Source organism: Felis catus, chromosome B3, assembly GCF_018350175.1.
Source record: "Felis catus isolate Fca126 chromosome B3, F.catus_Fca126_mat1.0, whole genome shotgun sequence".
NCBI classification, from domain to species: domain Eukaryota; kingdom Metazoa; phylum Chordata; class Mammalia; order Carnivora; family Felidae; genus Felis; species Felis catus.
The window spans coordinates 80,791,376-80,804,077 of record NC_058373.1 but is presented as its reverse complement, the minus strand read 5'-3'; the positions used below and the strand labels follow the sequence as shown (position 1 = coordinate 80,804,077).

General features: G+C 33.7%; 1 protein-coding gene across 6 annotated transcripts in view; it reads left to right on the top strand.

Annotated features, from left to right (window-relative positions):
• The window catches only part of HECTD1 (HECT domain E3 ubiquitin protein ligase 1), a 91,811-nt gene that overhangs the window by 49,595 nt on the left and 29,514 nt on the right, over positions 1-12,702 (top strand). For all 6 annotated transcript variants that reach the window (XM_023255626.2, XM_023255630.2, XM_023255628.2 and 3 more), the window contains exons 16-24: positions 198-332; positions 886-1,032; positions 2,338-2,432; positions 4,145-4,250; positions 6,384-6,518; positions 7,277-7,416; positions 7,700-8,023; positions 9,212-9,378; positions 9,470-9,646. In XM_023255626.2, coding sequence (XP_023111394.1) covers positions 198-332; positions 886-1,032; positions 2,338-2,432; positions 4,145-4,250; positions 6,384-6,518; positions 7,277-7,416; positions 7,700-8,023; positions 9,212-9,378; positions 9,470-9,646 — 1,426 coding nt within the window. The remainder of the gene's footprint in view (positions 1-197; positions 333-885; positions 1,033-2,337; positions 2,433-4,144; positions 4,251-6,383; positions 6,519-7,276; positions 7,417-7,699; positions 8,024-9,211; positions 9,379-9,469; positions 9,647-12,702) is intronic.

Genomic DNA, 12,702 nt, shown 5'->3' with positions numbered 1-12,702 from the left:
TGCTTAAATCTAGTTATAGTACTTTTACAGCCATTAGAACCTTTGACATACATGAGTAGAAGTAGTAACATTTTTTGGAGGTTGGTAATGGCACAAAAATCTTTTAAAAGTTGCACACATATAGGGAGATTAAAGGGAAACTTTGTTAAAACTGTTATTTGTAACGAAAATTCACATTTGCAATTTTCATTTGGTAGGTACGAACTATGGCTCGAGATTTATATGATGACCACTTCAAAGCTGTTGAAAGCATGCCTCGTGGAGTAGTGGTAACGCTCAGAAACATAGCAACTCAATTAGAGTCATCTTGGGAACTTCACACAAATAGACAAGTATGTTATTTAGCCTCTAGATTTTATGGCACACATTGTTCTTTGTTTAGTTTTTCCCCTTTATCCTTTATATTCTAGGTATTGATGAGGGGTCAGCAAATTGTCACACATGGGCTAAATTTGGCCTGCCACCTATTTTATATGGCTTTGTGAGCTAAGTATGGTTTCTACATTTTTAAATGGTTGAAAACAAATCATAAGAGTAGTATTTTCTGATACATGTAAATTATATAAAATAATGACTGTATCCAAAAGCAGTTACATTGCTCACAGCCATGCTCACTCTTACATATTGTCTGTGACTGCTTTGGTGGCTGCAGGGCAGACTTCAATAGGTGTGACAGAGGCCAAATAGCCTGTAAAGCCTGAAATATTTATAGTTGACCCTTAAAATGTTTTCTGACTCTCGTACAGATCATTTACATTAATAATTTGAACTTATTCTTGTTTAATATCTGACTTATTTTCTTGGCAGTTAATACTGTGATAAATTAGGTATACTACAACCTGTTTATTTTTTTGATTGTCTTCATTAATTTTTTTTTTCTTTTAGTGTATTGAGAGTGAGAACACTTGGAGAGATTTAATGAAGACAGCTTTAGAAAATCTAATTGTACTTTTGAAGGATGAAAACACAATTTCACCATATGAAATGTGCAGTAGTGGGTTGGTGCAAGCCCTTCTTACTGTTTTAAACAATGTAAGTTTACAAAGTAGCACAGAACAGACTATGTAGTTTAAAAAATTATTTGTAACTGCACTTTTGGCAAAGCAGTGTTTTGCAAGAAATATTTAACAACCAAGTTAATAAATGTTATTTATAATTTCTCTAGCCTTTCCTTTGTTGTGTCATTAGTTTGAGCCAGTTGAATTCAGTAATTGAATCTTTGTAGATTTTTTAGTTTCCCACTTATAGTTTGTTCTAGGCTTTAACAAAACATGTACTTTGGCCTAAGTTTTAGCATTATTCACTGCTCTGATTGCTTCTTAAAATGAAGTTACTCTGTAGATCTTCATAAGTACTTACATTATTTGCATAAAATTAGTTTATGAGCCATGACTGTTTAGGAAGTTACTCTGAATATTTGACAAGTATTTGTTATAACCTAATGTGTGTCTACGATTTAGTCTACCTTTAATATCTCTTTATTGCGATAAAAATTTTTCTGTAACAAAACATACCATATATACTTATTGTAACAAATTCTGACAAAAGTATAAAAAGTGAAAGTTGCCTTCTATTTCAATTCTATTTTCCACTTTAGTTTTTGCTCTTCTTTTAAAACATTTTTATTTATTTTGAGAGAGAGAGAGAATGCGAGAGATGAAGGGAGGGAAAGAGAGACCCCCCCCCCCCGCCCCAAGCAGGCTCCATGCTCTCAGTGCAGAGCCCAACACAAGGCTCAATCTCATGAAGTGCGAGACCATGGCCTGAGCCGAAATCAGGAGTCGGGTGCTCAATCAGCTGAGCCACCCAGGCACCCCTAGTTTTTGCTCTTAATCACTATATGTGGTATACCCTCTTAAAATTCACTTTAACTTCTGTAAGTTGTATATACCATTCATTAATTTTATTTATTAAAATTATATTGATTAAATTCACATACCACTTAGTAATATCTGTGAAATAATTGTTTTAATATACCAGTTAGTATTTTCTAATGCTAATTAAAGTATATAATATTGTTAAAATGCAAAATGTTCATTTGTTAGTAATCTGAAATCACATTGCATACTACACTTTGGGAAAAGCTAATTTAGCAGTGTAATTGCTACCCCATTATATAACATTCAGGGAGGAAGAAAAATCTATTAGCTATGGCCTACTAATCATAAACTAAAAAGAATTTTAATTGAAAGAAAAATGATTTAACCAGATTATATTGATAATTTTGTAATAATACACAGTATTAGTATTCATCTTGGTAGTGTGTGTTTTTGATAAATTTTGGTAGCAGCCTGAAAACATTTTTTTGTGCCTTCTTTTTGGTTTTTTTTTTTTTAGAGTGTGGATTTAGATATGAAACAAGATTGTAGTCAACTGGTAGAAAGAATAAACGTTTTTAAAACAGCCTTTAGTGAAAATGAAGATGATGAAAGGTAAATCACCAGTTTCTTTTTATTTGTTGTTTGCAGTGTTTGAAAGTTGGTATGCTTCTTTTTTAAAGTAGAGTCTAATGTATAGTGCTTATATACAAAACAGGAACTTTTAAATTTAATAAATAGTGTAGCTTTATATTTTAAGTGTATAGTAATAGGAAAGATTTTTAAAGCATTTTTTAATCTTATGGAATAAAAGAAGAATTACATGCCTGCTATGAATGCAGCTGTGACTACTCAGTTTAATAAAATTACATGCCTCCTTGTATGTCTGAAATTAATGTAATGTCATCTACACATCTACTGTGTGTCATCTACACCTAAGTAAAACGTTAAGAAATTAGATACCTCTTTACTATATAACTGAAAATTTGAACACTGATTAAGTATTTGATGATATTAAGTAATAATTGTTCATTCATTTTTAGGTGTGAGAATGAATTTTGTTTTTTTAAGAATTCTTCCTTTGTAGAGATACATACTCAATATTTCTGTATGAAATATGTTCTCTGGCATTTTCTTCAAAATATATTGGATGGAGAGAAATGGGTGGGGAAATTGAAATCAATTTGTTGAAGCTGGGTCTTGGGTTGATGAAGGTTCATTTTACTATTTTATTTACTTTTGAATGTGATTGAATTTTTAAAATAATAAATGAAATTCATTTCATTAATTTTAGGTACTATTTTAAATGAGTCACCTCGTTTTATGGGTGAATAGTAATTTATTGAAGCATTACAGCATTAAACATTTTAGCTCTTTAGAAATTATTGCTAATACTAAAATATACTTATCTCAATGGAAACATCTTTTCACATAAATTCCTTTAAGTAGTATTACTGAGTTAAAGATTGTAAATGATCTTTAAAGGTCCTTGATACAAATTGTTATTTTTCAGAAGCATTACACCAGTGTTGCCTTGCTAACAAATAATACCATTTACCAAACTTTGCTGCTTTGTGTATTTTTATATGTATCAAATACTAAATAATAAAATTGTTTAAACTTTAAAAAATAAATTGCATGTCTACCTTGAATGCAGTTGATAAGTCTTGTAAATGAAATATTTTATTATTTACTTGTTTATTGATTGTGACAAAGAGAGATAGCGAGCATGCACATGCAAGCCAGGGAGGGACAGAGAGAGAGGGAAAGAGAATCCCAAGCAGGTTCCACACTCAGAGCAGAGCCCAGTGCAGGGGTTGATCTCATGACCCTGAGATCATGACCTGAGCCGAGATCAAGAGTCAGATGCTTGGGGCGCCTGGGTGGCTCGGTCGGTTAAAGCGTCCGACTTCGGCTCAGGTCATGATCTCACGGTCTGTGAGTTCGAGCCCCGCGTCGGGCTCTGTGCTGACAGCTCAGAGCCTGGAGCCTGTTTCAGATTCTGTGTCTCCCTCTCTCTCTGCCCCTCCCCTGTTCACACTCTCTCTCTGTCTCAAAAATAAATAAACGTTAAAAAAAAAAAAAAAAAGAGTCAGATGCTTAACCAACTGAACCACCCAAGCGCCCTGAAATATTTTATTCTTAAATGAAGGAAATTGAGTTATGAGAGTATCTTTGCTTGCTTAGATTTAGTCTAATAGAAAATTAAACTTCTCTTTACACTCATAAAGAAACTAGGGGTCTACATGAGGTTGGTTACTGCAGTTTCTCTATGAACTTGGGTATGAAATTATATAAACACTCTCAACAATTTTTTTTCTTCATAGTCGACCAGCAGTTGCATTAATTCGGAAGTTAATAGCTGTACTTGAATCTATTGAACGTCTCCCTCTCCATTTGTATGATACACCTGGATCTACGTATAACCTGCAGGTAACCAGTAAAAGTGCAGGCACTATTATTGCTGAATACATTTAAGGGCAGTCTATAATGATTCTGCTTACTCATTAAAGACTAACCCTAAAGCCACTTGATTGGTTTTTTAAATGACTCTTGAATTATTAATATTTCAATTTTTAAATTTTTTTTTTTTTTTTTTTTCAACGTTTATTTATTTTTGGGACAGAGAGAGACAGAGCATGAACGGGGGAGGGGCAGAGAGAGAGGGAGACACAGAATCGGAAACAGGCTCCAGGCTCTGAGCCATCAGCCCAGAGCCCGACGCGGGGCTCGAACTCACGGACCGCGAGATCGTGACCTGGCTGAAGTCGGACGCTTAACCGACTGCGCCACCCAGGCGCCCCAATATTTCAATTTTTAATTTGATCAAATCACTATGAGTTTTCAGTAAATGTTTATTGTAAATCATACTTGATCAGTGGTAAGTGGAAAAAGACTATCAGTGGAAAAGGCAGGAAATAAATGGGTCCTTTTGTTCTAGAATTAGGAGTTAAGTCCTTTCATTTCTATGTGTATCAGCAGATGAGAAAGTGTGAGAATACTTCGAGGACAGTTTTTTTCCTGCTTTCTTTTTTTTTTTTTTTTTTTTTTTAAATGTCATTGGTTAAAGCCAGATGGCCTGCCGTAGCTATTATTGATTCTGTGGGAAATCTGTCAATGGGTTTTCTAAAACGTTTATTATTTTCCTAAATGTTTTTTGGTTGACATTCACATTCATTCATTCCTTTATTCTTTTCTTAGTATCTGGTATGCAGATATGAATAGACAGAAATTACATCTTCTGTAGGTTACTTTAGAATTCCTTAGCTGGTCATTTTGGCTCAATCTTGCCTTTATCCAACCTATCCTGCATTGCACTGCATGGAATAGAAAGCTTTCTCTTTCAAATAAAGCCTTTAATAAGTAACTAAGAATCTGTATTTGCCAAGACAGTGTGTTCTAGGGCAAAAATCTTGCCGTACCCCCAAGAACCCAGGAATGTTACCAAAGCCACTAGTTTCCCAGACTAGAGAGCTTGTCTAGGGAGTTAAAGTATGTTATAAGCCTGACACGGTGTTAGATTAAATGTGATGTCAAGTTCTACTTTGTGTTTAATTTTAGGTAAAATAGTAAAGAAGGGTAAGGGCCTTTGTGGCACATTGTTTTTATTTACTTTGTTATTTAAAAAAATTTTTAAGTAATATCTATACCCAACATGGAGCTTGAACTTAAAAGCCCAAGACCAAGAGTTGGATGCTGTACCGACTCAGCTAGCCAGATGCCACAGTGCATCCTTTGAAGGCTTTACCCTTGATAAGTAAACGAGGCAGATAAGTCTCAGTGGCTGGAAATTCTCCTTATACAGTCCTAGGAGCACCAACATCTTTTATTATGCACTTCTCATTTTAGGAGACTGTGCAAAGTAAAAAGACAGGAAAGCTAGTAATATGCTGTATGTTAATTTTGCAGTCTAAATTGCTACCCACATGTCCATATAAGTATTTGATTATGCGTCTGTAGGAACTAGTTAAGGTTTAAACAGCAATGAAACTACCTAAATTGCTAGTTTCATACTTGCTTACCAAAATGTATTGGATTGATAGCTATTGTGTGTTTTTAAAAGTTGATTAGCCATAGGGATGCCTGGCTGGCTCAGTTGGCAGAGCATGCAACTCATCATCTTGGGGTCATGAGTTCAAGCCCCACATTGGGCATAAAGCCTACCTTAAAAAAAAAAAAGAAAGTTTATTAGAATATATCAAATAATCTATGACTATCTTTAAAGAAATAAATTAGCTAAATGGCCACTTTTTTTTAACTTAACTGGAAAATTGCAACTTGTAAGAAATGCATTACTTAAGTTAAATTATTTTATGATTTCTTTAAACCATGTATATTTGAAGTTGTTTAGAAATCATCTGCGTATGTAGTTAATTTTGTTTCTTTCTTGAAAGCCAGTGTCACTTATTCAGTGATTCTTTAAAAAAAATTAATAGAAAACAGACATTTATCCTTTTATGGTTGTACTTTTATAATTCTCAATTACTATTGAGAACATGTCTCACTTTTATAATTCTAAGAGAAAAACAGTGTATTTTCTGAAGCATTTTGATAATCTTTGCACAGATACTTACAAGAAGATTAAGATTTCGGTTGGAACGTGCACCTGGTGAAACTGCATTGATAGACAGGACTGGCAGGATGTTGAAGATGGAACCCTTAGCTACAGTTGAATCTCTGGAACAGTATCTCTTAAAAATGGTGAGTTTTTGGCAAGACCATGGTGAAATAGGCATTCTCTGCTGTGGTTTAATCTTTTAGAAAAGTAGTTAGGGAAATATGTGTGTAGATTTATGGTAATACAAAGTTTCACCTAGTAATTCCATTTTTTGGAGTCTGTTCTTTGTGTATGTGTGTGGGTGGGTGGGGGGAGAGAGAGAGACAGAGACAAAGAGAATGAGAGAGAATCTTAAGGGGCTCACTCTCACAACTCTGGGATCTTCACTGAAGTCAAATCAAGTGTTGGATGCTCACCCAAATGAGCTACTGGGCATCCCCGGACTCTATTCTAAGAAAATAATCTTTGGATACTACAAATGGTTTCTTGGTAAAGATGTGTATTGGAGTCATTTTAGTATCATTTGTCACTAAAATAGTGAACAAAACCTTGATGCTAGTCAAAAAGGAGTATCAGGTTTATAATTATTTCCATTTATTTGAATATTATGTAGCTATATAAAATGTATAAATATAACTGATAAGAAAAAATGTTATGGTACAGTATGATCAGATGTTTTTTACTCTATCAGTTGAAATAATGGACCAAAGAAGTAGTGTATCATATGAATAGTGTGGGGTACTTTGGTTGTAGAAATTTGTATCTTTCTGGTTTTTCCCCCATATATTCTTTAATGAGTATTTGTTATAATAAATCACATTGAAGGAACAGGAAAAAGTGGGCAGTGCATTTGAAAATAGCCCTATTAAGGTGAGTGTCTCCTGTATTTTCTTTGGTGTAGGTAGCAAAGCAGTGGTATGATTTTGACCGATCTTCATTTGTTTTTGTTCGAAAATTAAGAGAAGGCCAAAATTTTATATTTCGGCACCAGCATGATTTTGATGAAAATGGAATCATTTACTGGATTGGGACAAATGCCAAGTAAGTCATGCTATTTAATGTAGAGTGAAAACATTCACCTGGTAAAAAATTCTTGGTAGTAGAGTAATATTATTAACTACTCTGAGTGTCTTTCAGTTTAAGGAATTTTTGTCTTAGAGATTAAATTTAAGACTATCTCAGTTATGTTTTATGAAGAAAAAAATCTAAATTGTCAATTGTAGGATTTTTAAAAATTAATACAGTTTTATGTGGAAAACTAATATGAACAAAATACAGTTATTTTAGTAGTGTTAACTGCTTAATTTTTTTTTATTTTATATAGAACTGCATATGAATGGGTGAATCCAGCTGCTTATGGACTTGTAGTAGTAACATCATCAGAAGGAAGAAATCTACCTTATGGCCGCTTAGAAGACATACTAAGTCGTGATAATTCAGCTTTAAATTGCCACAGCAATGATGATAAGAATGCCTGGTTTGCCATAGATCTGGGTCTCTGGGTGATACCATCAGCATATACACTTCGTCATGCTCGTGGTTATGGAAGGTCTGCACTGAGAAATTGGGTTTTCCAGGTATCCAAAGATGGACAGAACTGGACTTCTTTGTATACCCATGTTGATGACTGCAGTCTCAATGAACCAGGGTTAGTTGAGGAGTCTTTGCAAATTGAAAAACTCAGTAAAGAGCTTTGTTTATTTTTATAACTGTATACCCTTAGAGCTCTCTTCTTTATGGAATATTGAAGCGAGATTTTTTTAAAAACATCACTTGATACTATGATTTAAATATTAAAACTTTGAAATAATAATTTTGCCAGAACTTTAGCAGCTTTAGATTAAATACAAGTAGAACATTGAGCCTATTTATTTAAAAAGGAATTGAAATATATGTGTATATATAGCACACTAATAAAAACAAAAAAATGGAATTAGTTTTTTACTAAATTCTTCATATGTGTACATGATATATGTGTATGTTTTCCAAATTAACAGTAGCTATTGCTTGTTGTAGAATTGTGCCTGACTTAAAGTTTTCTTTTTTTAATTATGTCTCTTTTCCTAAATTTTATAGGTTGATCATATATTATTTTTTTAGTCTTTTTTTTTTTTTTTGAGAGTTTGGGGGTGGTCAGGGAAGGGCAGAGTGAGAGGGAGAGAGAAAAAGAGAGAGAAGCTCAAGCAGGCTCCATGTCCAGGACAGAGCCTAATGTGGGCCTTGATCTTACAGCTGTAACATCATGAAATCAAGAGTCAAATACTTAACTGAGCCACTTAGACGCCCCGATCGTATATTATTTTTTTGAAGGCAGAAAGTACTTCTAAAAATTTTAGTTCTAATAAGTTTTAATTTTGAGAGGAGTATAGGGCATGGAGTTAAACTAATTTCTGCATTTAATGTAGTATGGAAGGAACTCCTTATCTTTAGGATTAATGGATAATTTTTTCTTTTTTTTCTTTTGTTATTTATTTTTATTTTTTAATTTACATCCAAGTTAATTAGCATATAATATTTTCAAGCTTTAAATTTTCAAACATATTTTCAAGCATTATAAAATTTTCAAGCATATTTGTTACTCATAAAATTTCTTATTTCTTGGATTGTATTAATCATAAATCATTTAATGTTATAAGTCATTAATAGTATACATTTAAACATACCATCTTTAACTTATGTTCTTGATGGCTGTTGTTCTCCTTTGCTTTCTTGCTTCTTTTGTAACAAACTGTAGACTGAATGTAGAAGTTGGTTTTTCAGCAGATCTCTATTATGTAAAAAATCTTCCCCATCTGCTTTAAAACATTACACCAGTTTTTCCCTAACACCTTCACAGGTCAACAGCAACCTGGCCTCTTGATCCACCAAAGGATGAGAAACAAGGGTGGCGACATGTGAGAATTAAACAGATGGGGAAGAATGCCAGTGGACAAACCCACTACCTGTCACTATCTGGATTCGAACTTTATGGCACTGTAAACGGAGTATGTGAAGACCAGCTAGGTAAAGAGATGTTAGCAGGTTTTTCACTTACTGGAACAATTTGATTTATAAAAAGTGACTTGTTTATAGTTCTCTAATTTCAATTTTACAGGAAAAGCAGCTAAGGAAGCAGAAGCTAATCTTAGAAGACAAAGACGTCTAGTACGCTCCCAGGTTCTGAAATACATGGTTCCAGGGGCACGTGTGATCAGAGGCCTTGATTGGAAATGGCGAGATCAGGATGGCAGCCCACAGGGAGAAGGTACTGTCACAGGAGAACTGCATAATGGTGAGTAGGTACTTAGCATTTGTAGTGTAAAAATGGAGTATTAAATAACAGAGTGTTTTTCTTTGGTTCTTTTTGGGATAGTTTACACATTTTATGAATGTCCTGGCACTATGTAGAAGAACATTAAAAATGAAAAATCATTTACCTAGTATTAAGGGAAAATTTTATTTTCTGTTTTGATTTGGAACTTCTTGCTAATATTTTGAAGTGATTAATAAGCTAGTATAAGTTGAATATTCTAAAGACACATTTTCTGCATTTTTTTGTCTATTATTTGTAAGTTTCCATAGATCTTTAATTGCTTACACTTGTTAGCCTGATGGGAATCAGGCAGTCATTTTTTTTATACTCAGTCATGTAGAAGAAAAAGTATTAACATCTTTAGTTACTGTTTTTCAATAAAGAATAGAATAAGAATTGTAGCCTCTTCGTTTGTTAGTAGATTGTAAGATAACGTTCATAATGCTTCTCAGCCTACTAACATTTCTTTGGATTTTAAACTTTGATATTTTATAAGGTAAGGGTTGTTGTTTAAATCAAGTTGATTTTAAGAAAAAAATTTTTTAACATTTATTTTTGAGAGAGAGAGAGAGCGAGCGAGCAAGCGAGCATGAGCCCGGGAGGAGCGAGAAAGAAGGAGACACAGAATGTGAAGCAGGCTCCAGGCTCTGAGCTGTCAGCATAGCGCCTGATGCAGGGCTCGAACTTACGAACCCTAAGATCATGACCTGAGCTGAAGTCAGACGCTTAACTGACTGAGCCACCCAGGCGCCCCTAAATCAAGTTCATTTTAAACTTTTGATGCTGTGGATTTTAGAGAAGTCCATATCCTGTTAATCAATTGCTTTTAACTCCCAGAAGCAACTCATAATGGCTAATTTTTTCCTTATAACTTAAAAGGCTGATTTATTAGCAGATAATTTGCTTAGCTAGTAGTGTGTTCTTAAGAATTTTGCTTGGCATTAAAAACAAAAAGGAGTAAAATGTTCATATTCTTACACCAAATATTTAAAGAGCTATAATAAAGGTGACAGTGCTTAGGAGAGTGAATAAACATTTAATATCTTAATATACTCATGTTCTGTGTGCTCTGGGCATTTATTTACCTAAATAAACTCTTGATTTTATTGTTTTTAAGGTTCTATTCCTTGAATTACCTTACTACCTAATGTATTTCTTTATAGTTATACTCTAATTGCAAATCATTGCCATTTTAGCAGGGTTATGGTGAATGAACATATATGTAACTGCCAAAGTTCATAAAAACCAGTAATAGTTGAGATGACATTAGTACCTTCAACCCAGAAACTAAAAAATAAATTTTTTAATGTTTTTTAAATTTATTATTGAGACAGAGCATGAACAGGGGAGGGGCAGAGAGAGAGGGAGATACAGAATCTGAAGAAGGCTCCAGGCTCTGAGCTGTCAGCACAGAGCCTGATGTGGCGCTCGAACTCACAGACTGTGAGATCATGACTTGAGCTGAAGTCGGACGCCCAGCCGACTGAGCCACCCAGGCGCCCCAACCCAGAAATTTTAAATGTTTTTTAGACATCTTAATAATACTCCGTTAATATTCCATTTCTCCTAAATTGTTTGGGCTTTTAAGTGTGTTAGCTAGTTGGGGCTATATGAATGCAGTTTATTTTTCTCATGTTGCAGTCAGCTGAAGCAGCTGTCTAGGAAAATGGGAATCTTAATTATAGAATTTAGTATGTAAGAAAAGCTTACTTTTGCTAATCTAATGTAGAGTTCAGAATTGTGGCCGACCAAAGTGGCCATTCTTATTAAGTCTCACATGAAAATTTTTATGTCAGAGAGAGTACTTAGCTTATAAATAAACCAGTGATTTCCTTTTCTTTCTTCTTTTTTTTTCTTTAAATTTTACTTTTAAGTAATCTCTACATCCAACATGGAGCTCAAACTCACAACCCCTAGATCAAGAGTCGTATTCTCTACCTACCGACTGAGCCAGCCAGGCACCCCTGAACCAACTGTTTCTAATATGGCTAGTTATCTTTTTTCCTGTCTTTTGGGCATAGTGGGAGCTCAGAGTTTTGTACCTATGCACTTACATGGATAGTATGTATGTGTCCTTTCTTGGTTCCCCTTAGATAGCAATTTAATTACACTTTCAATACTAATATAAATAGTTTACATTTAAAAATTATTTTCTGCATTATTATCAATTAAATCCTTCCTAAAGAATCTATGTGTCAGTGGGAATATCCATTTTTTTCATGTATTCCACAAATGTGAGAGTCCCTGCAATGTAAAGGTACTTTGTTGGACTTCAGATATACAATGGTCCCCAAAAAAGTATGATACCCTGCCTTCTGAATGAAACCGATAAACATACAATTACAGATCTTGATGATTGTTATGAAATAAATTATCAGTATATTTTTAGACTGATTAATGCAGTATAAATATTAATTTCATTTGGAATTGGGATACGTTTTTGAGCCTTTATTCACACTGTTCCATGTTGCAGAAGAGATAGTTGAGTGCTGGTTCTTCAGAAGTTACTTCAGCATATAGACTAAATGGAGACAATTGAAATCTCATCAGAACTAGGTGATGTAGATTTGGGGCAGGTAGTTTTCATCTCCTAGAACTCCTAAGCATATAATCCCCACAGGTAATTCAGTATTACTTACACCCCTCTTAGCCTGTCATCATAAATATACATGAACTTGTTATGTGTTGTGTGCACATGTGAACATGCATGGGGGTACCTGCATGTATGCATAAACTAACTTCAAACTTTATAAAGACTGGTTATATTTTTAAAAATACATATGTTTTTTGTGTTGTGTTTTTCCCTTGCAGTAGTTAGCTTATGACACTAAAATAAGATTGTAAAATTTTTATTATTTTCCTAATAGGCAATTTATTTTACTGCTTTTAGAAGTTACTGTTTTTTTTTTTTAAAGAACAAGTATTGTTTACAAGTAAATATACATTGAATATCATGTATAATATGTATGAATAATGAACTATTCATTAGTTCTTTACACATTATTAGATTTAGCTTATAGGTTCTAATAAAAGAG